Below are 27597 nucleotides of genomic sequence, written 5' to 3' on the forward strand. Positions count from 1 at the left end.
GGAGGGAGACGTAAGAGGGAAGAGATATGGGGACATATGTATATGTATAACTGATTCACTTTGTTATAAACCCGAAAGTAACACACCATTGTAAAGCAATTATACTCTAATAAAGATGTTAAAAAAAGAAAAAAAAAATTACCTTTCCTTACTATAACATACAAGGTTGTGCAAAGCTTAATTAAGTAGAGCACAGGTATGAAAGTTGCTAAGGGATTACAGAAGTTCTCTCTGCTCTTCCCTCAGCCATCCCTCTACACATATCTACTCTGAATGCTGATTTTAAATTAATTATTCTTTACTTAGGGATGTAAACAGTAGTCACTAGGGAGTGACGATTTTATAATATATAGCAATTTTTCTCTGAGAAAGTGAACCTATGTACAACTGGTTTTTGCATAATTATAAATGTATAATCCGAAACAAAAAGCATAATGAACTTAAAATGACAACAAAGAACAAACTGCAGAATGAGGATTCCTGACATAAGCAAAAGAAATAGATGATAAATCAAAGTTACCGACAATGATTTAGGAAACAATGTATTTGAAGGTTTCGGGCCAAAGACTGATACATGTGGCTTACATCTTATTTCCTAGCATACTATTCACCAGTAATGAACCTTTTATTTACTTTTTCAAGTGTGTGGCAATCTGACCATTACTTAGTTTTGATTGTAAATATCTAAAATTTGTATAGTCCATTTTGAAGGATAGGTCCATATAAATAAATTTACAATACAAACTTTGTTAAAGTAACAAATTTTGAAACGTAATACTTTTAACTTTCAACCAAAGAGGTAAATTTAGATAATTTTCCAATAAATAAATCAAGGTTAAAACATATATATTTTTTTTAGTGAAAAAGATAATAATAGAAAGTCATCCATTTCTCACCAGCACTATAGCTAACATTTATTTAGTGTTTATGTCAGCCACTCTACAAAGTGTTTTTGTGTACAATTTTATTAATTCTCACAACAAACCTATACGGCCTCATTAGACTCATGGGAAATGAAAGCTTACAGACATGCTTAACCACCAGGAAAGGCCAGGAGATAACCAACACAGTCCCATTTGAAACACAAGGATCAATGGCTTCTACTTCCAGGGCAATAAAAAACAGCTGATATACTTGTAGTGAGTGGGAACACTCTTAAACTCTCTTGTGTAAGAAGAGCAGAAGAAAGGCATGGAAACTTAGTGGCAATGTGAGAAAATGGGCTGAAGAAGGTTGGAAGAGTGGAAAGGAAACCACTTAAAAGGACTTTGTCAAGATGAGACACAAAAATCTGGCAGAATCAAGTATTCCAAGATATTTATTAACTACCAATCTTATGTGAAAACTGGTCATGCAGGGACACAGCAATTAAATTTTCTCATCAAGGTATTCCCAGCCATCTCATGGAAATAGGACTTGTATTTATGACCATGGTAAAATGTGGTAAAGCCTAACAATCATGATAAATATGATAGGTTAGGTGCTTTGGACATTTGCTCTGGAAATTTCAGTTTGAGAAGGAACTCTTTGTTTTGTTTTTAACAATCAGAGCTTTCCAAAAATAGAACAAGAATTGGCCACCAGTGATTTCTTCCCAATAATGTCCTGCAAAGGCAGGAGGTCCAGTTGCTAGGGGTGTGGAGTAGGAACTGCAGAACTTAGCAAGTGATACTGGATGACCTCAAATATCTTTCCCAACTTTGAAGTTTTATGGAGAGATGAGGAAAAGAAAATCTTAGTAATAAATTAGTGTCAGAAATGAATGGACTATGCAGGTCTCTCCCTCTCTGTCTCTTTCTCTCTCTTCACCAAGTATAAATACATGGCATCCCATCATTAAAATGTCAAGTTTTCTTTGTTTAGATTGATCAAATTGGAAAGCAATTTTTTTTTTTTTTACATTTTAAATAATGTTTCTAAAATCAAAGTTTATAAAATGCTTAAAAGAACATATTCAATATTATACGATGATCCACCGGGAACTAACTTAACCCTATTTAGTGTTTTTTTTTTTTTTTAGTGTTTTTTTTTTTAACACTAAAATTGAGAATAGGTGGGCATGGATTAGTCAAACTTAGATAAGTGATTACTTTATTTAACCATCTAGTTTTAAGGACACAATTTTTCATGGTAATTGCTGTGTAAAGTCAATATCTGGGGAGATTTTGTTGTACCTACAGCCCTTCATTAAATTAATAATTTTTTGAACTAGTCAGGCTAGCAAATTTATAGGTGCTCTGATGTCACCCCTTTTATAAATCTGTAATTCTTAATAGAAATAATTTGGGAAAGATTCTCTGCTGTTTGTCTGGGCATGTGTGTGTGTGTGTGTGTATAAAATAAGGTTGTTTTTTTTTTTTAATTTATTTATGGCTGTGTTGGGTCTTCGTTTCTGTGTGAGGGCTTTCTCTAGTTGTGGCAAGTGGGGGCCACTCTTCATCACGGTGCACGGGCCTCTCACCATCGCGGCCCCTCTTGTTGTGGAGCACAGGCTCCAGACGCGCAGGCTCAGTAGTTGTGGCTCACGGGCCCAGTTGCTCCGCGGCATGTGGGATCTTCCCAGACCAGGGCTCGAACCCGTGCCTCCTGCATTGGCAGGTGGATTCTCAACCACTGCACTATCAGGAAAGCTTCTAAGGTTGGTTTTAACCATTTAAAAATAAAGAGTTTGTGTGCCTGAGAGAGACAGAGAGAGATGACAAATGACACAGCAAATGGAGAAAAATATTAAGAATAGGTGAATCTAGGTAAAGAATATGTGGTATTCTTTATTTTTATATTTGCAACGTCTGCAAACAGAGTTTTAAATTTTTTCAAGCAAAATTTTTTTTCTAAATTAAGGAATATTAGTGAGAGAAAGTTTTGGAAATGAGAAATACAGGGGGAAAATACGCATAGTCACCACTACCTAAAGAAAATATCTGGGAGATAATCAGGTTTTTTGGATATTTTCACTACAAATTTGGTTTTTCATATCTCCTTACTGCATAAATAAGTTCTTAAGTGCTAGAATGTTACTATTAAGTCTGCCTTTGCCTTGTGTCACTTCAGGTTTATTTTCTGCTCCATATTTTAAAAGTGATTCTGGTATGTAGGCTTGAGAGAATCTGGAAATAAAAACAGCCTGCATCCACACGCCAAAGGTCTGCTACACTCTGCGGGGTCGGTGACAGATAAAGTACATTATCTTTTCGAACCTTGGAGATCTTCTCCTCCTTCAGATATCTCCAAATGTCATCTTCAAATCTGTGACAAGTCTTTGTAAAAAAAAAACAAAGTTGTTCTGCAGAAAACTTTTTTTCTGATCGGTGATGTTTCTGTGCTTAAAGACTGTGCCAAGCCCTCAGTGATCAGAATAAGCTTAAGAAGCATTATGGAAGATTATAGTAAGTTATTTTCAAACAGAGAGATGCATATATATGTTTCTAGTCCTTTCAGAGGAGCAACCGAAGCAGGGACCTGGGAAACAAGCAGTGTCGGCTCCAGAATTTCTTCCTAGGACAGTTTTAGGAGAGGGAAACTGGTTGGGAGTAAGACAGGACCTGCCTGGAGGCTGCATTTGCACAGTGAGCATATTCTTCTACTTAGATTGTGTGATTGTTGGGGTATCTTTAGGGAGTTGATGGAGATGGTAATGATAACACCTCCCACCCCATTCTTCACCAATACAGCCGAAATCAAAATACTTGTATTCCTCCTTTGGCTATGAGAATAATTACTTGTGTTGAGTTTGAGCAAAATGTTTGATCTCTCTGGAAATCACTTTTTACATTTATAAATTGGCTTATATGGACTAGACCGGAACAAGGGGACTTTTACTACTGTTAATCTTTGATTTTCTGAATTAGAAATCCCTGTATTAGAAATTTCTATATTAGAAATTCTCTCTGACCTGTAAGTGTATGTTCTAGTCTGGAAAATATAGGTCCATCCTCAATCTAGAACATGGGGAAGTCCTACTCCTCACCACAACTGAGGATCCTGGAAATTTTCAAGAGAATATTAGTGATAGAAAAGCTAAGCATTGATCAAAGGTAGGATTCAACCCTGTCTTTTCACACTGCTTTATTTTTCCTTAGTTTTTGAATTACATCTTTAAAACAAGTGGCATGTCTTGCTAATTAATTATGCTGAAAAGATATCATGCTGTTAAAAGAACATGTTAAAAAAGTGATAAATTCCTTTACACTGTGGTCCCTGGGTAGAGCAGAAACCATCATTTCATCCTCTCTCCCCACCCCTTTCTCTCAGTCGCCCCTCTTCCTTCCAGGTGTACTATGAGCATCTCAGAGACCACCAAACCTGAAGAAATCTGATGCTTAATGTGAAGCTAAAGGTGGCTTTCACTACATCAGAAGCCAATTTCCAAATAAACACAAAGAGAAAGCTTACACGCTCAGTGTTAACATTGGACTTAAAAGTTCTTACTTTAAGACTCATCCTTCAGCCAGGTGGTTATTTAATCTCTGCTTGGGTTTTTCCCCTGTGATGCAGAATTACCCACCTTTCAAGATTGCTTATGCTTTGGCAACATGGATGCAACTAGAGATGATCATACTAAGTGAAGTCAGAAAGAGAAAGACAAAGTCATATGATATCACTTATATGTGGAATCTAAAATATGACACAAATGAACTTATCTATGAAACAGAAACAGACTCACGGACATGGACGTAAAGAACGGACTTGTGGTTGCCAAGGGGGAAGGGGGTGAGGGAGGGATGGACTGGGAGTTTGGGGTTAGCAGACACAAACTGTTACATATAGAATGGATAAACAATAAGGTCCTACTGCAGAGCACAGGGAACTATATTCTATATCCTATGATAAACCATAATGGAAAAGAATATAAAAAGAACATATATATATATATATATATATATATATATATATATATATATACACATATACATATCTGAATGACTTTGCTGCACAGCAGAAATTAACACAACACTGTAAAACAACTATATATCAATAAAAAATACTAATAATTAAAAAAAAAAAAAAACATTGCTTATGCTTTGGTCAAACCTTTGAAGGCTGTTGTGCATGTTGGTGTAGATAGGGCCGCAGGAGAGTGAATGGTATTACTGTATCTATAACTACTGTCAAGTGACATTAACAACTTTTCAATCAGGTACTGATCCCTAAGACTTTTCAAGGCAACAGCTTTAACACTAACTTTGGGTAGAAGATGTCTGGTTGACATTTCTGTTAAGAGAGGTAGGAGAAAAAGGTAACTAGCCTACCGTGGATTAGGCACCTATGAATGTTCATCCCATAAAATTACTATCACAATCTTGAGGAGTCAACATTACTACCTCATTTGATAGATTCAGAAGCAGAGGCATAGAAGGAAGAGTTCTGTGGCTGGATTCAGACATGAGCTTGTTTTGTTTGCCCTACACCATGATGTCGCATTGTCCACCAGCGTGACTAGCGTAAAGCAGGAAGATGAGCACGGGACTCATGCCCTCAGTTACATCAGCTGCCTGCAAATTTTTCTGCCACACGTGCATCCATGGGTAACCATTTCCCAACTGCCTTAGCTCAATGAATGTGTGTAATAAGAACAAAACAGGGTATCCGAGAACATTTGGAGAAATGAACAATGGGACTCAATAGGTTATAGTAAAGTTTCCTGAACATGCTGCTGGAGAAGTTCGGGAAGTATGTTAAGGAATTTGTTTGATGAGAAATCCAAATGAGTGTTTTAGGAGGATATGTGTGTGTGTGTGAGTGTGTAGTTCACCACAGAATCAAACTAAATCTTATAAATGAGTACCAAGTACATCCTCATTACCGTACCATAGGAAACACACAAGAAGGGGAAGGTATGGTTCTGGAGGGCTAAGTACAGACAAGCACTTCTAACACAAGAAATCATAAAGAAATAAGACCAAGGAGGTAAGCATTTTAAATAAATCACACTTTTCACCACTAAACAGTTCACTAGCTAAAAGGACTCATTTGGTTCCCAAATTTTATAGTATGGCTAATAAATAAATGATAATCAAAATGATACTTGCCATCACACATTTAGACAGTTTAGAATATGATAATCAATTACGTCACTATTCACTGTTAGATTTAGTACTAATTATTTGAAATAAAGGTGAACTCAGATCCACAGAATCAGTCAATATTCTTAAAGGAGAAAATTATTATCTTGGGGAAAATATAGATTCTTACATCTTCCCTTGTGAAAAGAAATAAAACTTGATTGGAAATATAATACTTTTGATTAAAGACATCAGGGAGGCAAATAAATGAGAATTTGAACCACAATTTTCAAGAAGGATGTTTCAAATATCATTATGTTATTTTGCGCAATGACTTTTTGTAGCTCCATGTTTGCTAATTGAAACGTAGAAGAGAAATTAAATTGTCTTGGGATATTTCCTTGGTGTAATTATAATAAGACACGACAGAAAAGTAAATGATGCTATCAGGAAATACTCCTAGGCTTATAACACCTTAAAAAGCTAAAGTTTCTTAGAAGCAAGAAGACATGGGAGGTATCAATGTTCCAGAATAAGATTTCTCAGCAATAAATGATGATACTGGATAAATGGGTCCCTGCTTCCTAGCTCAGGAAGAATAGCCTGTCCCAGATGTTGGCTGACTGTCTCACACTCAGCCAGTAGAACCACCCAAAACTCCACCCTGCCTTGAGCATCTCTTGCTATAAACTCATCTGCATCTGTATCCATCTTTACCACCTTCCCAGGGCTACAAACTTTTCCAAAAGGGATTAATGCAACACCCACTGTATAACATTAGTGTACAAAAGCTGTCGTAAGCAGACTAATAGTTCTCTGAAGGCAGACTACACTCTCTCCATGTTTACATCCCCTTTGGGCCGCATAGTATGTATTTAGGTTGTGCTATGTTTACAGGTAGACAGAAACCCACTGGAGTATGGTTTAATGTTCTATTTGGCCACCAGATGTCAGTGTGTGATAAAGAATGCTAAAACACCACCCAATGTTTCTAGCTAGGAAGGATTAAAAGTACATTTTGGTGAGTTTAATTTGCCAGAGTAAAAAAGGGCAGATAGAGTCAGAGAAGATATAAGAATTGCTGGACCCTACTAACCCTGTTATTACTATTACGTCCTACCACATGGGAAAATGTCTCCACTTTTTTAAAGTGTGTGTAAAAGTTTGTTGTCTTTTAAAAGTAAAATAAACATTAGTAAGCACACACTAATTGGAGCTCAATTAAACATAAATAGCTTAAACTAAATTAGAAAAATCCTAGATATTGTAGAATAAAATGTTCAAAATAGATATCTATAAATTACTCGGCATTTCATAATTATACTGGTAGGAATGTAAGTTAAGTAAATTAAGAGCCAGAAAAAAGAAATCAATGCAAGAAAGTTATATTACATAAAAAAACAAATATCCCACAAAAGACTGAAAATTCTCAAGACTTCACAACTGGACCTGTAAAAATGTTTGTTTTTTTTTTACATAATTAAAGCTTACTATACCAAGCATTAACTCTTTCGATAAATGAGAATAAGAAGTACAGTTCTCAAGGCCTGTTGATTCTGCTCCTTCAGTGTGGTTCAGACCCATCCACTTCTTCCCATGCCTGTTCCCACAACGTCCTCAGACATTCATAACCTCTCGCCCTAATCACTCTCGCTGCACTGCAGCCTTGGCCTTTTCCAATCCGTTCTCCACCCTGCAGCCAAAGAGATATTTAAAAACACAAATCTAGGGCTTCCCTGGTGGCGCAGTGGTTGAGAATCTGCCTGCCAATGCAGGGGACACGGGTTCGAGCCCTGGTCTAGGAAGATCCCACATGCCCGGAGCAACTAGGCCCGTGAGCCACAATTACTGAGCCTGCGCGTCTGGAGCCTGTGCTCCGCAACAAGAGAGGCCGCGACGGTGAGAGGCCCGCGCACCGCGATGAAGAGTGGCCCCCGCTCGCCGCAACTAGAGAAAGCCCTCGCACAGAAACGAAGACCCAACACAGCCATAAATAAATAAATAAATAAATAATTTAAAAAAAAAAAAAAAAAACACAAATCTGACCATGCATACATTCCCCTCCTTAGATCACCAGCAACTCCCTAATGCCTTCAGGTTGAAGCCCAGCCCCTTGCAAGGCCTACAAGCCTCTAGAAGCTTCCTCCAGCTTACTGACTTAGCCAAATTTCTCCCTGGGCTCCAGAACCGAATAACTTACGCTTCCTCTACCCACCATACCTCTGCATGCAAGGATGTTCTGTCTGAGAAACAGTCTCATTCACACTCATCATGTTAATTCCTACTCATGCGCCACCTCCTCCAGGAATTCTTCTCTGATTTCACCCTCCCTAATCTCACCCCTCCCACACACACACACAGAAGGTTAGGTGCATACTATGTATATAGGTGCATACCACAGCATTTAAGCACTGCAGTTACTATACCTGTTCAGTAAGCCTTTCTCCTTTACACCTTTATGAATTATCTTAGCTCTCCTGTGCCTAAACCTTATTCCAAGGCTTAGAGATGCTATCTGGGTAACTTAAGGTCACACATCCTTTGTTACTTACAGGGCTTTAAGTAGTAACCAGACATTTGAATCCAAGTTCTGGGCTCTTCCCAATGTCCTAGGCTACTTCCAAAAGCCATTAAGAGGGAACCGCTTCATAGGAATATAGCAGAGAGCATTATTAAGGAGTACTAATAAACGTATTAAAGAATAACAGACATAATAACTGTACAGACATTAAGCCTTCAAAAATATTGGCATGAACTCAGACAGGCAGAAAATTGCTGACCTTGCCTGCTCCATCTTTTTAGTACCTGAATTAGAAATCTGAAATTGCTTTTCAAAAGTTAAATGGTCCTGCTCACTGGCTTTTATTTTTATGCATTTGTCCTCCACTTTGCTAATTGCTTTAGAACATGAGCTACATCTTGCATTTTCCTTACCAGTGTGTTTACAGTATTTTGATGGGGCCCTCTCCTCTCTTCTCTCCATCCTCACTCTAATGTAAACAAATACATAGAAAACTTATGATCTTCTTAACCCAGTACGGGGGTTCCCAGATGTCTGCAGTCAGAATAACTTTACAGAACATCCGAGAAGGAGATGAGGCCTGGGGTGAGCCTCTCTGATAAATAACTATGTTGATTTCCACAGCAAAAGGGAGGGTTAGAACTGGGAAAGGACCGAGCAAGATGCTCTGTGAAATGTACTTCTCCAAGGAGTCCTTCCTCCTTGCCTGATGTTGTAGAGACCATGAATCAATAAAACCCTTTAAGAATCCCTGAGCCAGCCAGAATTCTGGCTCATGGCTCCTTAAGGGACTAGTGCTTCCCCGGGAGCATCTATCTGGGCCTAGTAACAATAACAAGAAATAATTATTTCCTATTCAAAAATATGAAGAGTGATATTTGGAGAAGGGGGTCAACAGAAAAACTCTACTTCTTCAGATTCCTTCAGCATAGATCTCTGAGGTCATGTATTTGGGCCTGTGACCTAAGTGATCTACATAGCCCTCCAGCTCTCCACTGGAGCTATATGCCAACCCTGGGTCCCAAACCCTAGTCCAGGGTTGTTATTACTCTCAGGTACCCAGAAACCTCTTCTCATGTCCCAGCAATGAGCTGGGGTCCTGCTGTGAAGTGATTGCTGCCACCTGGACTCCTGCTCCTTTACATCTTTCTTTGGACTAAATCTCCCAGAATCTGAGTGCACCCCCTGAAGACAGCACACAGTTGGAATAACCCTAGGGAGTAAACACTGGAGCACAAAGCTGCTCCCCGGGGTGTGACAATTCTCTCCCACTGCAGTTAGCCTCAGTCCCTTAACCTTGTCAGATTACAGATCCTTGCCATCCTCATCCACCTGTGATACAGATGTCTCATCATTCCTCATACTCACACGCCAACATTTCCACCCACTGAATGCCAGATCAGTGAGAGAATTAGCAGTGGATCAAGGAATGAAAATATATTTTAAAAGAAGGAGGAAAAAAGGAAGAAAACCTAAAAGGTAGAGGGGAGGTATGAAAAATGAGGCAGGAATAAAAATGGCAACTTACACAGAGTTGGGATGTCATGGTGACATTTCAGCTCAATGTAGTTGAGACTAGACTGTCCTACTTCTCAAGCACAGATATTTAAATCTTGCAAGTGAGAAGTAATACAGTGAAAGAGAAAGTATAGTTAATACTATTCAATGCCCCCCTCTTTCCAAAGTTGAAGCAGTCAAGAACTAGAGAATAAGAGCACAAAGATTTCATGAGTGAACGTTCCCTAGAGACCCTCAGACATAGTATCACAGAGGAGGGGCAGGAGTAGAGGGTAGACGACAAGGCTGAAAGAGGTAAGAGCTAGTCAGCGGCCAAGTAGATTAGAATCTACTTCTTAACTCTGTAAGGAAAACAAAGAGTGAAATATGAGAAGATGGTAAGTATGGTAGTCTAACATTTTATTTCATTTTCTTTTTAGTCTGTAGAATACAAATACATTTTTTCTATAGGCTGAGGGAACCAAACAAGTGGAGTAGGAGAAATTAAATGTAAAAGCAAAAGAGAATTATTAGTCAAGCCAATTCCCAGGGAAATGGGTAAAGAAAGAAGCAAAACCACAAGTACAATGCTTTAGATTGGAGGAATTTGAGATTAAGATTAGAGGAATTGTCTGATTTAAAAGAAAATAACTGTAAAAGCAAAGTAGCTATCAATTATGAAGACTGGATCATGAATGGTGTCAATTTCCATTTTTCTAAAGTATCTTCATCTACAAAAGAAAGCTTCAAAAAACAAGGCATGGTATACTCTCTTTTCTTTAAAATAATAAAGAAATTCTTTAGGAATAACTTTTCACTTTCCTTTCTCCCACTCTTGGAAGTTTTCTAGCAGTCAAAATTGACATTATAACATGATTTACTTCTGAGCAGTCACCACATTTTTCTAAATTCTTTTCAGTATCCCTTAGTAGATAGCTTCACTAGATAATATTACCTACCTCAAGTTGCCACATTTTAAACAGAGGTTGATTTTTCCATTGATTAGCAATCATTTTACTTTTTGCTGTTGTATCATTAGAGACTCTCTTGACAGTTTCAAGTTGTTAAAATACTGGGTTTTTTCTTTCAGTCTTTTACTTCATAAATCACTACATCAACTCTTCCTATGTAGGTAGGATAATAATGCCAGAAAATAGGTCACCGAGCATTGAGCCATAATTATAACTACCCAGGTAGAAATCAATCCTATAATTTTAGACAAATGAATGCAAAACTACTAATTTTTGCCTTGTCCTTAATCAACTGAGAAACTCGAAGCCACTTCTGCATCCTACCTCCCAGTAAAACTGGGTTTAACACAATGATGACTCTTATTATGAAATGGACTGGACTTCAAATTCAACATTAGGGGATGACTGAAAATATATTTTGTATTTGTACGGTTCCTTTCACTTCAGAATCTCAAAGTTGCTTGACTTTTTCAAATCCCTATTACATTGGCAAGCCACCAAACCAAGCACCGGTAAGGGATATTACCAGAAAAGTAAATCACCAGAAGTGTCAGTGAGTTTCCCACCCAATGTAATATCAATTTGTTTAATATCTGAGAATAGCATTTAGGATTTAAGACAAATGCCTGTGAATTCTAAATCAACTTCAAGTCAATACGCCTGGGAAATTAAAAATACTGAGGTATTCATTATGCAAATATAGAACAGAAATGTATAATTCTGTTACAAAGAGAAATGGAACATTATTTTTAGTGAGAGATTTTCAAATATCATTAAGGACTGTCTAGGTTTGCTGGTGTCAGAAATGATAAAAAATCTACAACTGGTTAATTACAATATATCTTTAAATAATAATATTTTACTAGCATTACAACTTTTGAGAAAGTACTGAAATTAATTTCATTTACTAAATAACTGTTTTTAGAGAACCACACCAAATGGGATTACTATCTATGAATTGCTAATTGAGACAGTTCTACATGTTGATTTTTGTCAACATCTGAGAAATACCATTTTAAACATTAGATAATGCTGTATGCAATTTACATAGCTTGAGAACTAATATATATTTAATGATACAATATTACTTGGTTAATATACTTAGCTAATATAATACACAATTAGTTAACACATAAGATACTGATTTAATATAAGTAATAAACCTCACTTAGTTAATATTTATAATGACACATAGCAATATATAAAGTTAGTAAAATATAATTAGTGAATTAGTTAATATGCCACTTTTTTTATTAAAAAAATCTTTGACTATTACATTCATATGTTAACCTCCCAAAGCCTATTTGTCCATAATGAGAAGATACCAACCTATTAGAACAGTTGGAAAGTACGCCAACATACTTTGCTAATAGATTTTTCCCACATGGCCTAAGTTTCATTTTCTGAATCCAAAGCCATAATAACCCAATGATGCCTCAATTGTTAAATTCACTGCGGGTAAAAGCTCCTTTTAATGAAAATGGTTGAGATACAAAGAGAATGGGAAGCTGCAGTCACCATGCTCTCTGGCAGAAGGCGGCAGCAGCTGAAGAGTCTGACTATCCTTCAGGAGAGTCCTCTGTATGCTGCATATCTACTCTATTACCAGGTCCTCACTTAGGCTTTATTGTTTACTTTTTGATTATAAACTAAACTATGATTATAAAAGTATAATTGTGTCAAAATCTAAATATTCTTTAATTTTAAAAAGCACCATTTCAAAATAAGAAAGCATCATTTCATAAAATAATTTTGTATTTGATGTTGTAATTTTCTATTCTGTTTAACTGATGAGACAATTTTATTCTAATGCACTCAGTAAAAATTAATGTGGCATTGTAATGTGTTAATATCTGAGTGCATGACCTGCTCATTTTTGTTTTCTTAAATTATGGGCTCATTCATTCTTAACCCAGAAAAAAAAAAAAGGAAAAAAAAATTTTATCATCACTCTGTCTAGTTCCAAAATAACCCTCCTAGAATTTTTATACAGATTGTCTGAATATTATAAAAACTGATAGGGTCAATAGTTTTTCCTACCTGGGATCATGACATCATTTATCAAAAAGTAAAACTTACCCCTCAGTAAAGTAATATAATTTTCTATCTTAGATCCTCTACATTTGTATCAGGATTATTTCTAACATAATAAAAAAATAAAATTAAGTAGTGAAATAAAGCCAACAAATTATTTTTATTGTTTATTTTGTGAACAGGATCTCTTTTCCATTATTCTATTTTTTTTACATTATGGAAATCTAGTAACTTCTATATCCTTATTTTAAAATCAATAACCTTACTGAAGTATCTTATTAGTTCCAATGAATATTCTGTTGTCTCCTAAAACTTTGTGAATGCAGTACATATTAAGGCCTAATTTCTGTGGTAAATACTTGAAATTTATTGTATTTAATCCTTATTTTAGAAACTTTGGAAATAATATACATATGGTCTGAGTTCAATATATGTATTTTTTTTTGACTAACTGAAAAAATAAAAGAAAGACGAGAGATACCTGTGAAAACTGGAAAGAATTATCTGTGTATAAAGTGTTATAATTATCCCTCCTTTATATCATCCATCTCCATACCTTTAACAATCATTTGCTCCTGGTTCTCTTTTCTAGCAGGCAGCCAGTCATCTCCTGCCAAAAATTCATGTCAACATATCCAAAAGCTAAGCTCATTATCTTTCTCCACAGCTGTTAAGTAACCAATTTTTCTCCTATGAATTCCTGTTACATTGTATTTTATCACTTAAAGGGTTTCAGTACATTCTGCATCCTTCATCTCCTCTAAGGGAAAATATAACTCTTAAAAGCAGATACTAATTATTTATAAATGTTTTTAGCTCACAACATGTGTAGGCTCTCACTGAACATGGGATGAACTCAACTGAATTCCACCTTCTCACAGATGGGCTGTATCCTGGCCCAGGGGCAGTGAGAGCTGTCATCCCGGGCTGTTGATGACATGTGTCCTTCCCACTCATTCGGTTGCCATGACTATGGCACAGTGAGCCATCCTTCTACTGCTTCCCTCATTGGGACACACCCCTATAAATAGCAGTTTCAGAATGTGGGTCATTCACAGGACTAGCAGAGGTGCCACCCAGAGGGGCTGATGCGAGGAAGACCAGGATCCCGGATGGGATGAGAGGGTAGTGGAGTCTGGTTGCCACTGATTGAAAATGAAGAAATTGAGAGCGTTTTTTCACCCAAACACAACATCGAGGCAATCCACGTCTACACTGCCTATGACATTTGCCTCTTTAATAATAAAGATAATCCTGCAAATGATAAACTGTCCCTAAAATAGCCTGTGGTGTAGGAAAGTTACAGCGTTCAAGGTTTCTACCTGCATGGGATCAGGTCCTCTTTAACACAGTTGTTAGTTCCTTTAAAGACCAGTAAACTAGGTTCTACCAAGATGTCGGATTCCTAGTAACAGTCATACATCAGGTAGTTTAACTTACTATCAAAAGCCTCAAGAGAGGTAAATCCATGTATATTATTTTGGTGGCCCTTCATCCCAAAACATTTTTTCAGTGAAAACACACACCCTTCTGGGTACATCACCCAGATGCTTACGTCAAATTCGTTCAGAGCCGCAGCCAGCTCCCCGATGCCTGTGTGGCCTTTGGCTTCGTCGGTGGGCGAGGTAGCTTGAGCAGCATTGGAGATGCCGGCAATGGCCTCCTGCACTTGTTTGAACACGTAATCTCGGTTGGCTCTGGTGGCGGCAACATCTGGGTGGCGGAGAAAGGCCTGGGAGGCTGTGTACAGCATTGTGGCGTTCTTCTTTAGAGCCCCTCGGGCAGCTGCCATCTCATCCCGACAATGAGGGTCCTTCAGCTCCTGTGTGTGCAAAACACAAACCCATCACTTCCATGAAGCTTGCCATGGAAGTATCTGTAATAGAACTTAAAGTCACAGACATCTAGGACCACTGAATTTTAGAAACCATCTCCTCTCTCTTCTCTCTAGCTGCCAAGACTTTGCACATACTGTTCTTTCTATGTGAAATATCTGAGCATCCCTCTTCCACCCTATCCTTTCCCCTGATGGGGCCCATCCTCTGAGAACCTACTCTCCATCCAACTCTCTAAGCTACATCCCCTTCTATCTGCTCCCACAAGACCCTCTTCCCTCCTATCATTAACACTCATCAATGCTTTATTGTATTTACTTATTTAAGTATATGTCTTTCTCCTAAACTGTATGCCTAATGACAGCAGAGAGCCCTAGCTATCTTGCTCAGTGGTTCTTTAGGCAACAGCACAGTATCTGGCCCATGAAATGCATTCAATAAATATTGCTGCAAGAATGTAAAAACTGAGCCACCAACAAGGTAAATGGCTTGAATGGATCAGAGTTAGTTATCAGCAGATGGTAAACCCAAACTTCAGTTTTCTGATACTGTGCCTGACTCCACATTGAATTACAATCACAAACATGGGAAATTGAACGCCTCTGATTTTGCTTAGTGCATCTCTGTCACTTCATTATCATTTTCAGAATAGGGTTCATTTTTTTCAAAACTACTTTTGATGGCAGATCACTCATTTGAGTTTAGGGAATAATAAAAAAATAGATCAAAGATGATTTGCTTTCTTAGTTTTGGATGTCAAAATAGTACCGCTGGAGAGTCTCTATTTTCAGCTTTAAAGGGTATTGTTAAGAAAATGTTCACAGCAGTTTTGGAAATGTTAAAGGCAGTACTGTTCTCTGAGAGCCATGTAGGACTGCCAGCTGAGTACCTCTGGGAGAAAATTTCTCTAGCTTCAAAATTTATCATTAGAGGGTATTTGAACCACTGGGGTTCTATTCCTATTTGCTCACTTGGTACACGATAGATGGATGACCTGGAAACAGTGAATTACATCTCTCTTCCATGGGTCAAAATAATTCTGAGACAAGCACATTATATTTGATATCTAAGATTGTCAAGACAAACTGACATTAAGTAGTAAATAACTAACTGAGCCATCTATCCCCCTTTGCTTAAGCACTAACAGATCTATGCCAGCCAACACAATTTCTAAATTGGGATGACTTATTTTTAGCCCTAAAGATCAACACAGATAAATGGGGAACCAACATGTGAGGGTATCCTCTACACTGGTCAATAATCTAGGCGGTGCAGGTAGAAGTTTCCTCCCAACTAGTCATGAAGGGTCTTATTAACCTCTAGAACACCTGGTCCAGAAATCTTAGATTCCATTCTGGGATATATCTATACTAAAAAAAAATCTAAATATGAAAGTGAGAAATAGGGGGTGGGAAATTCTTTCCATAAAGATATTTTTAGAAACATTTTTAATCACATGAAAAAAACCTGTAAACAATGTAAATGTTGATTTATGAAGAATTGGTTAAGTAGACTATTGAAGTTTTCATTTGATGGACTCTTTATGTGGATATTAAAAGAAGTTTCCATAAAAATAATAAAATGGGTAATATTTATAAGATAAATAAAGAAGAACATTTTACACCTATTTGTATGCACAGTATGATTGTAAATATGTTACAATATGAAGATAAACAACTGAAAAGCAATATACCAAAATATTAGCATGACGTTTCTGTGGCTGGTAGAGTGTTATACAATTTTTTTTCTTCTTTTTAATTCTACTTTTTTTCCTAAATTTTCTTGAAAGAGTGTGAAATAGCAATAGTTAAAACAAGGTTAATGAGATAAAAATAAATTATATTTATGGGCATTCTCAGATGAATATCTCATATATTACTGTGGATTTTAATACCAGCTACATGCTGATGACTTGTTTCCATCTCCAACCCACATCTCTCTCCTTTTGACATTTCTACATGGATCTTACAAGCATCTCAAAATCAATGTATCTAAGTATGAAATCTTGATCTCTAAACCTCACTAATCCCTTTCCAATCTTCACCCATCTCAGTAAATTCCTCACCACCTACCCATTTGCTCAAACAGAACCTCAGATGTGAACTGGTTGCTTTCACTCCCTAACCTCCCACAGCCAATTCCACAGCAGGTCCTGAGTGTTCTATTTTCAAAATAAACGTGGACTCCCTATGCTTTTCTCCACCGGTACTGCTGCCAAGCTATCTGAGGCCACCACTGAGGCAGAAAAGACACAGCCGGGCCAAAGGACAGCTTCCTCATGCACAGGCATTAGTCAGAAGGCAAAGCTACCTCTTTGTTTTGCCCTTACTGAGGCCATGATGCATGGAGGAATGGCATCTAAAACAGAAACTTTGTAGCATCTGAGCAAGAAACTCTGACCATGAAGAACCATGGAGCATGTGCAATAAAAATGCACAGGTTGCTGATGACCCTATAGGACCTTCCACATGTGGCATTCAACTAGTAAGGGACAATTGAAGGGAAAACAGCTCCTAGAGCGCATGTAGGGTGGCTTCAGGAGACAAATGTGCAGGACCAGAAGCTGAGGCAACCTGAAGCAATCCAGGCCACACCTCAGCCCCCTGCTCAAAGAATATTCCACCCCCTAATCAAAAAGACCCCCACCCATTCAAAGTGCTAAAAATAAGACAAAAAGAGGATCAACAACCCTGGGTGGCACCCCTCACTCTAGAGGACGCCCACACCCTTCTCTGAGTGTGTAACTTTTGCTTCTGTCCTGAATAAACTGTGTCTTTGTTCTCTTTGATCCTCAGACTCCGTGTGTGTGTTTATTTTTTCCTCTGTGTTTTGTGTTCCTCACCAAATTCTTTTGGATGAATTGAACGAGAGCCTGGACTTTTGATAAAGATTTTCCAGAATCACCAGCATCGCTCACCTAGATGACTTCAGCCCCCTCCCAACTACAACTAGTCTCTCCTCTTCCATGCTACCCCCTCTTTGCAATGTACCTAGAGTAACATTAAACTGTAAATCTGAGACTTTGATACCAAACTCTGAACTATTCAGCTACTACCCATTCACTTACAATAAAATCCAAACACTCTGCAAGACTCTGAATGTCCTAGCACCCACCGTTCTCCCCAGCCTCCCCCTTGGTTCACTGAAATCAAGATTCAATGCATTTTTTTTTCAGGTGTTTAAACAAACTAAGTGGGTTTTGGGCCTCAAACCTGTGCTTTAGAGTAACTTAGCTCCTAACCACATTACATTGTGGGCTACCACACAAGATTCCACTTGAACAAAGCATTCTGCTGATAACAAAATACATAAAAATAATTGCCTGAACTAAAATCATGACTGTGTGCCCACCACAAAGGACACTGGAAGCTCTTTAGGGAAGGGACTAGATCTTGGTCAAGTTTGTAATACAGGTGTCACTTCAGTCTGGCACAGATGAACACTCAACAAATGTTCAGTAGAATTCTCATGTTGGTCACAGAGAACCTTAGAAAAAGTCCCTAGGAAGTGCCCAAAATGTCGAAGAATCCTAGGAGTAGTCAAGAAGATGGGTGAATAGGATTTTAACTAACCTCTCCACATTTAAAGATGTTTTTTCTAAGAAGAAAGAAAAAGACACACTCTTTGGAAACAAAATTCTAATGGTACCTACTGAACAAATAGAGCAGGCTAAATGGAGAGTGTCATCTTGAGACAAAAGGGAGGCAAAGAAAACCCCAGGTCAACCACCTTCACCAAAGTGACTCGCTACCTGTGCTCTCCCTCCCCTGTCCATTGCCTTCTCTCTCTCTCTTTCTCTGTCTTTTCTCTAGTTTTCTTCATGTTTACTTAATCTCTTTGATAAAAGTTTCACTGTACATACTACACACTTGGGGTGTGTATATGCACGGTGCTGTCCACAGGGCTGGGAGATAAAAAGTGAGGGCTAAGGACAGTGCCCAGGGAGTGGCCACAGCATCACACCACAGTTTGATATTCTTTATGTTTCAATCGGGAGCTTTTCCAAGTGTGAACAAAAGGTTAGAGTGTGGTCAGACATAGAGAACAGGCTTGTGGCTGTGAAGGGGGAGGGTGGTGGGGGAGTGAGGGACTGGGAGTTTGGGGTTAGCAGATGCAAACAATTACACATGGAGTGCATAACAACAGGGTCTTGCTGTATAGCACAGGGAACTATGTTCAATATCCTGAGATAAACCATGATGGAAAAGAATATTTAAAAATGTATATATCAATATATGTATAACTGAATCACTTTGCTGTATAGCCAAAATTAACACAGCATTGTAAAGCAACTATACTTCCATAAAAAATTAAATATAAAAGTCAAAAAAAAAAGAAAGGCTAGAGTGTGGTAGGGCTGGCGTAGTGGTTCCCACCACTGAAGCAGGTGGCCTGTGACCTACTGTAAGCACGCAGGGGCCTGAGAGTACCCAGGGAGTACCACCACCGTACAGTAGGGCCAGAACGGGCTCGACTAGGAAGCTGCCTTTGTGATCACAGGTTCCTAAGGTATCTGGTGATCTGACAGCCAGCAGATGCAGCTGATCCACTGTCCGGGCCTACAAAACTACAAGGTTACTTAAACTCACTCACTTTCTCCCCTAGATTTCCAAAATCTTTCCCACCTGTTGTCTTCTTGCAGCTACATAGTTAAGTTTCACCATCTCTTTTCCAAATTCTTTAAAGCGATTTGCAAGGTCTTGCTCATTTGTAGCATTTTTGACAGCTTCCAAGGCCTCCTCCACCTGAAACGATAAAAAAAAAAATCCATAACTGGATAGTATTGCAATATTATTAAACATGCTAGAAATGCTAGTTTGTTAAAAAGAAAACATTTATGCATTAACATTTAAATAAAATAATGGGAAAAAGTACCCCAAGAAGCATTTATAATCAGAATAAATATTTGTTCAACATTTATATACTTTGTATATAAAAGATAATAATTGCTGAACTCCTGAAGCATATAAAATACTACATTGATTGTATTTTGAGTTATGGTTTTGATAAGGGATATGGACTTTTAATTTCAAGTAGAAAAATAAAGGAAAATATACTTAAGAAATATGGAATTGAAAAACAAACTTTAGAAATCTTCAGAGGAGGAAATGTTTTGCAAACAAAAACTGGAGGAACTTCTGGGCTGCAAAAAGTTTGAGATAGCTTAAATCTGCAACCAATCTTCTTGGCATCACCTCTAAATCTGGGACTAAAGGGATTGTCATTTTAAGCTGAGTTTACACCTTGCCATCCAATAGAAGAGAAAATATTGAGCCTCGAGAAGTAATTGAATTTGAAGTTTTGTTGCCATGTAAGGTGGCATCAACTAGGGTGAACAGAATAACGGTCAGTGGAAATAGCCAAGAACATAATCGTGAGTGAATAAGGCACAAGACAGAACTACGTTTGCAAAATCAAAAGTTCTTAGTTTTGAAGGGAGTCTGGTAGAGAGGCCTCAACTAGTACAGGCTTCTGAGAGTGGCAGTAGAAAAAGAGAAATGGTAGCTGTGAAAGAGTAATGAGAAATACAGAGAATGTATGGGTCTACTGCAGAATTCCAATTGGCTCTTGTAGTTTAGACCAAATCAAAGGACAATATACAGACAGTTCATTGTTTGACAATGCGGAAATCCAAATGACCATTAAAATGGCTAGAAAAAGTCATAGATTAACATAGTACTATGGAGATACACCTTTGTTTAACTTGACACAATCACAAAGGTGGCTAATCCAACTTCCTCACCAATTTCCACTGAGTGCAGGAAGAGAGTAGTGTATATAAACCAGTGATAATGGATATCATCAAATCTTTTCCTCCATAGATATGACAGTACCATTAAATTTACTAAATAGGCTAACATTTCATTAAGGAAAGAGTTGCAGCAAGCAAGGGAAGTTATTTAGAATGATGGTGATGGGGGTTCAATCTAGACACCAGATAAAATTAGGTTTCCATTCTCATCTTTTATGGAAGATAGAAGATCTTTCTTTCGTACCTATTTGCATTGTTCCTGAATGATTGTGAAGAGGAAAGGCTACGTCTTGCTCTTGGAAAGTCTGCAGGTGACAGGGACCTGGGAGGAGTGGAAGGACACAGATGGCAGGCTGTGTGATGGCTCTGAGAAGAAGAGTGGTGCTCATGGGGGAGGTGTTATAAGGGGAGGTTTGGGGGACTCTGTGTGCTGGATTGGGAAGTCACTTCCAACAAGCTGATAAAGGGGGCCCTTAGAAGCAGCTGCCACATACTTCCTTGTAATAAATGCCCTCCTGACCTTGGACCCTACAGATAGTTATTCTCCTCCCATGGCCGGCCTGGGCTGACGAACACCAACGTGAGAACCCTCAGCTCTGGCAGGTCTTCCTGTCCTTAATACTGGAACCTGAGTTCTGGGGATGGGGATAGCTGAAAAGGGTGAACTTCTAGACAGGATATTAAAATTTCCTCCCTATTTGGTGGATTTAGAAATTATTTTCAGAGCTTGTCCCTTAAAACTCTTAAAATCTTGAGTCTTCTCAGAGTTTGTCTGAAATAGCCCTTACCCCCAATTCCAAAGCAAGCCTACTTGTCACTATTATTTAGTCGACAGCTCTGTCAAATTGTTTGAGACAGACTCTTTAAATCAGTCTCCAGGACTTCCCTGGTGGTCCAGTGGTTAAGACTCCGTGCTCCCAATGCAGCGGGCATAGGTTTGATCCCTGGTTGGGGAACTAAGACCCCACATGCTGCACAGCGTGGCCAAAGACAATAATTTAATTACATCAAATCAATCTCCAATTTTCCTGACTGAAACTGCACTTATTTTAATGTAAAAAAGTAGTCTGAGAATTCATACTTCTTAAGTATGAATACTTATTAAGCACCTATGAGGAGCTAGGCAGGCATACGGGGATGGGGACAGCAGGAACAGAAGAGTCTGATTCCCCTCCTGGACCGTGTGACCCTGTTCTGTCCACAGTCACTGCCCATACCAGTGCTACAAATCATTGTTATGATCATTTCCGTTTGGACAGACTGACCTCATTCCAGGGTCCTTCAGTTGATATCCAGTTGATTGGATTTTAAGTGACACAAATGAAACTAATAAGTCATACAAAGCTTTCTTGTTAGGATCTGGATTTATAGCTAAATTTAAAAGATGTTATCTTGGAAATAGGAGTTGGCCAAGTAAATGAATGAATGAAGACAAGATTCTATATTTAATTACTTTACTTGTTGAGCCATATACTCTGGTTTGACCATGGATATCTCAGCAACATCATACTTTATCTTTCTGCCTCCTAAAGATAAGCTGGCCTTCTTGATTAAATTTTCTGTTTCCTTGTTCAAAAGTGAAGAAAATGATTTCATCGGATAGCAAGAATGATTAAATGCTAGCATCATTTATTTATAAAGTGCCATGCTTTATAAAATACAATAATACAGCTTGATACATTTCCAAAGTTACTTTCAGCTTGTACAAGAAAAATGACAATAGCCAGTGTCCCTGACTACTTATGATGTAGCAGACATTGGTCCAAATGTTTTACATATATCTAATTTAGTCCTCCAAAACAGCTCTTTGAAGCTGATAGTTTTCTTGTTTCTTCTTTACAGAGGAAAGACTGCAGCCCGAGGGGTGACAGAGCCAGCCTGAGAGGTCTCACAGCAAGAGAGTGCAGGAACCTGGGTGTGAGCCCAGAGAGTTTGCTCCAGAGCTCATACTTTTAACTCCCAGGCTGTGCTGCCTCAGTTTCCTAAAAAGGATGGTTTTGTAAAGCTGCTGGAGTCCAGTTTGGATTGTACTGATCAGCTGATAATGAAGATTCATGAAGAGCCCTGCCCCATCTGATTTGATCAGTCTCCAGGTTTTAGTCATTCCACCTCTTAATTTCTCTAAAATCTACCCCTTCACAGTACACACTGCCACTGCCTTCACTCAGCTTTCCTTTCATTCACTGGCCTGGATCATTTTAATCATCTCTCAATCTGTCTCTCTGCTTGGGCTCACCGCTCTTCTAATTCCTTCTCCATATTGCTACCAAAATTATTTGGCTAAATCACGAAGCTGATTCTAATGCTTAGGACTACTCAGCAGTTCCCCATAATCTATACAGAGTCTAAACAAATGGGTAGAGTCCAAACTAATTATCATGATAACCGAGACACTCCACACCCTGTATCTCTCTAACTCTGTGACTGCCCCTCCCAACCTCACCCTGTCTGCTCCAACAACAGAATCAATCAACCAGATTACTGTGGACGCTCCAAGTCCCTCCCTCACTCTCATGCCTTTGTTCTTTCCTCCGTCTGTGAAGCTCTCAGTAGGTGAAATCTTTTGTCCCACCTGGATCCATCTCCCTTCTTATGGCAAGAGTATGCCAGTTGGGAGCAGTGACTCACTCTCTCCCTAGGCTGGTTATCAAATCTAAATTTCATACTTTCTGCCTGCTCTGTGAACACGTAGCTGGGCCCTTTACACCTTATTCCTGTGTTAAGATCTTATTCCTATGTTAAGCTTTGTAGGGAGAGATTGTTTGACAGGCAACAAAGGAGGAAGGGGTTTTGTTTCCTGGTCCTGGAGCGCTCCCTGGACAGGCTCGGCAGCAGGGGTAGTTCCTCCAACACCAGGTGGCCCCCATGGGTGATTCTGTAGTGGAATGCCTCTAGTGAGACATGTCTCCACGCACAGTTTTCCTTGACACCCTAAAGGGCAGAGTTCTGGCAAGTTCCATTGGCTTGTGTGGCACTTCAGTGGCCTCTCTGTCATCCAGTGGCCTAGGAACATCTGGATCCTGGCCCTGGTTTGGGGTGGGCTCTCCCTAGAGTGCTCTATCTCAGTCCTGGAGGGAGTGGCTGCTCCTTCCCTAGAGTTCTCTTTAAGTCTTCCTAGACAATTGCTTGTTACTCTAATCTATTAGCGCTAATAATTCTTTTTTTTTAATTTAATTAATTAATTAATTTATTTATTTATTTTTGGCTGTGTTGGGTCTTCGTTTTGTATGAGGGCTTTCCCTAGTTGCTGCAAGCGGGGGCCACTCTTCATCGCGGTGCGCAGGCCTCTCACTATTGCAGCCTCTCTTGTTGCGGAGCACAGGCTCCAGACGCGCAGGCTCAGTAGTTGTGGCTCACGGGCCCAGTTGCTCCGCGGCATGTGGGATCTTCCCAGACCAGGGCTTGAACCCGTGTCCCCTGCATTGGCAGGCGGATTCTCAACCACTGCACCACCAGGGAAGCCCCTAATAATTCTTTATATTAAGCTTTCCCTGCTCAAATTACTGTGTAGTTTTGCTCTCACTACTGGACAGGATGATACCTTCCCCACTCTTCTGATGGGGCCAACCTCTTGCCAATCACCCTCAATTCTCTGCCCCCAGCTTCAGGCTTGGGCTTGTGACTCCAGCCTGTTCAATCTGTGGTTGAACAATTAGTTCAGGAAAAGGCAAATCTCATTCAGTTCACTGAGCCCCAGTCCTAACACCTCCCTCTCCCAATCACATCACCCTTCTTCACATTATCCCAAATCACCCAACAATACATTTGGTTGAACTGATCCCATCCTTGGTTTGGGGCTGATGAGGGAGAGGAACAGTGCTGACCAAACTAAGAAATCAGCACATCCCACGCCCCCTCTAAATAATTAACTCAGAGATGTATACCTGATTTAGAAGCCAAAATGACTAACAAAATTGTAAAACTTTTATTTGAGCTGCCTGGGAAGAGAATTTCCTCTTGTTTGCTAACTATAGTCTAGAAGCATGTAATCTTGAGAATATTTTGTAGCTACCTTGAGATTTTGAGAAAAGGGCCTACAGAGAAGAGTGTCCTTAGTGAGGAAAAAGATATAGAAACCTGGTCCTTGTCACATGTTTGTACCTTGATCAAGCTTTGCCTGAAGCTACCTGCCTCTGGAATTTTAGTTTGGTGAGCCAATATATTCCCTTTAGGAAAGGCCAACTTGAGTTGGGTTTCTTTTATTTAAAATGGAAAACATCCTAATTATTATGTTTTCCTTCCAGGTGAGACCATAGCAATATGCGCAATTTTCACAACATGTACTGCACTCTTTCTTAATGTCTCCCCCACTACCAGCCTATACAGTTGCGAAGGCAGGAGTTGAGTCTTATTTACCTTTGAAGTCATATATCTTGGCACAATGTCTTATACATAGTAGGCATCCAATAAGTATCTCTTGAAAGGATAACTGAATAAATAAATTCCAAATAAACCAGCTGAAGTTAATGCCATGACAGCTCTGATGAAAAACATGTGCTAAGAACCTGGGCAGTAACATCTACCTTTATAATCAGAGACAAGGATATTTTATACCTTGATAATGTGCAGCAGAAATTAACAAAATATTGTAAATCAACTATATTTCAATAAATTTTTTTTTAAAAAAGAGCCACATCAGAGTTGCAGGACAAAACAGCAGACTACTGAGAAATAATGTTACTGGGGACTCACTAAGACCATTCAATGCTAACGTCACAAAAATCACAGGTAATATTAAACTCACCCACCAACAATGGGGCAGAAGCATTAGATTTGTCCCCTGGTAGTCTCGAAGATAATTTGAATTTTCTGAGAAGTTGACTAAATGGTTGTGTTTTCTCATTTTGTTATTGACTTTCTAAGGAGGAATTCTGAGATAATCGGGAACATCATTATTCCAGGACTCAGCCTGAGTACAGAAAAAAGTGATTGTTTCCTCTGACACACACATGGCTAGGTGAGTTTGTGTGTAATGACATCACCAACGCTAAGAATTGGACAATATACTCTGATTGCATTCATTCAGAGTTTAGGGAAAATAAATATTGCTCTTCTCAATCACTGATTGAAATGCAGGAGTCCTTTCAAAGCGTGAAGTGTCACATCTCCATCTAACACACTGATAATGTCAACTGATTGCAGGATACACCAGGTGTCTGTAAGGAATCACTCACCAGCAACTTCAACAATACAAGTGATTATAATTCAGTAGTTTTTAATGATGTCTGATGTGCAAATGATTCCTTTAGCTTCGCTCAGGAACATCAAATTCCCACTTTGGCGATAACTCGGCTTTGAACTATATGTCACTCGCTGTTCCATCACTATCCTCCTGAATTCAAAATAACTACAGTAGCAAAAACCTTCAGCAGTCATACGAATCCTTAATATAACATATTCAAAAGAGAGGTCAACATTAAAACACACACAAATACTTGCAAAATAGAGCAAGTAGCTTAATATGAGCAGCTAGAATATCTATGTGTTATATGAAAAGATGGACTCCTTAGCAGGCATATAAACTTAAGTTTGCAAATGTAATTTTAAGGTAGCAGAATGCAAAAACCTACACACTGCCAAATCACACAACCTCTGCAGAATTCCCAGTTCTTTACGCATTTTCAGAGGGTGAATGACTTTTGCTCAGGATTATTCAATTTGCCAACAATTACCTAGAGGGTGCAGGGCAGAAAATGAAGACGGGCATTTTAGGAGAATAAATGGACTCTCCTTCATCTACTCAGTGAATTATTGATGGAAAAACATGAAAATAAGTTTCTGATAAGAAGGCAATTCCCTCCATATTCCTGTAAGTTACTCAGAAACGAGAAAAATCAATATCTGCAAAGAACGGCAATAAAGTTTTGGCATATGGCCTAAAAGATGAAAAGTAAAATATTATCTGAAATGCTTAAAGGTAAAATACCTATGCAGTGGTTAACACGGCAGGAAGCTACAGGACTCCTTATACTGTGTTAATCAATGTTCCGACCCCAAATCAAGTCACTGCTTTATTATCGTTAGAAAGCACCTGCCACTCTTTTTCTCATCTATGTTCTATCATCCATTTGGTAAAGAAACTCATTTTTATTTGGAAGAAGTCTTGATAAAAGTATAGATGATAATTTCTAACCTGCTCCATCAAAATACATAAAGATATTTCCTTCATCTTGAGTTAAAAACAAGTAGATGTTGGCAGACAACACTTGTTTATGAGAGGATGTGCTTCTATAGACAAGAACAAAAATGCTAAGAAGAATTATATACCATGTTCATTTGCAAAGAATTGTTGACACATTGTCTTTTTTAGGGGATTGGAACAATAGTCCCATCGTATGAAACCCTGACTGACCTGAACCCAAGTATGACACATGCCACCTGAGTAATTCAGCGATAGCACCAGAAGCTGCAGTTCCCCACTTGCTCCACAAGAGTACACCATTCCGCCACCGCTGTTCCCTGCAGAGGCTGCGCTTTCAGTAGAACAAATGTGTTATTCAGTCTACAATCATTTTTAATTTTACTACTGACAGTCTGACAGGACTACTTAATATTGCTGGGTTGACCTTTCCATATTTTGTGCTAAATCTTTTTTTTTTTTTTTTTAACTTCTCAAACTGCTGTGTCGGGAAGAGGATATAATTGACTCCACATTAAGACAGGCTGCAGTGTGATATTATCAGCCGACAGCACTGGTCAAAACAGGTGGGTAGAGGCAGGATTGCAGGCAGCAACTGGTGCTGTACATCACACTACAGGCCCCGATTGCACAAGCACCCTCCACGTGTGGGCCATTCGGGGAGAATATTTAGCCTTCATCACTCCTCAAGAGGGGCTTGAAATGGCCTTCCACGGCACAGAGAACATATAAGTTAATTTCCTTAGGTTCAGTCCTATTCTCCTGGTAAAGGAAGACTGTCCATCTGGGGAAAGATCTTTCTTAAAATGTTGCCTTTGAAGACTAAGCAGGCTGGAAGAGAAAGGT

General features: G+C 38.7%; 2 protein-coding genes and 1 long non-coding RNA gene across 5 annotated transcripts in view; 1 reads left to right on the forward strand and 2 right to left on the reverse strand.

The window, feature by feature from the left end:
* Positions 1-27597, reverse strand: part of CTNNA2 (catenin alpha 2) — a 1192234-nt gene that overhangs the window by 780927 nt on the left and 383710 nt on the right. For all 3 annotated transcript variants that reach the window (XM_082356061.1, XM_082356060.1, XM_082356062.1), the window contains exons 5-6: positions 19486-19605; positions 14581-14847 (exon numbers count right to left, since the gene is read on the reverse strand). In XM_082356061.1, coding sequence (XP_082212187.1) covers positions 14581-14847; positions 19486-19605 — 387 coding nt within the window. The remainder of the gene's footprint in view (positions 1-14580; positions 14848-19485; positions 19606-27597) is intronic.
* LOC309611507 (lithostathine) overlaps positions 1-27597 on the reverse strand; it is a 1064255-nt gene that overhangs the window by 182571 nt on the left and 854087 nt on the right. The window lies entirely within an intron of this gene.
* LOC309611515 overlaps positions 1-27597 on the forward strand; it is a 1058387-nt gene that overhangs the window by 59334 nt on the left and 971456 nt on the right. The gene's annotated exons all lie outside the window — the stretch shown is intronic.

This window comes from Balaenoptera borealis (assembly GCF_965194805.1).
Source record: "Balaenoptera borealis genome assembly, chromosome: 15".
NCBI classification, from domain to species: Eukaryota; Metazoa; Chordata; class Mammalia; order Artiodactyla; family Balaenopteridae; genus Balaenoptera; species Balaenoptera borealis.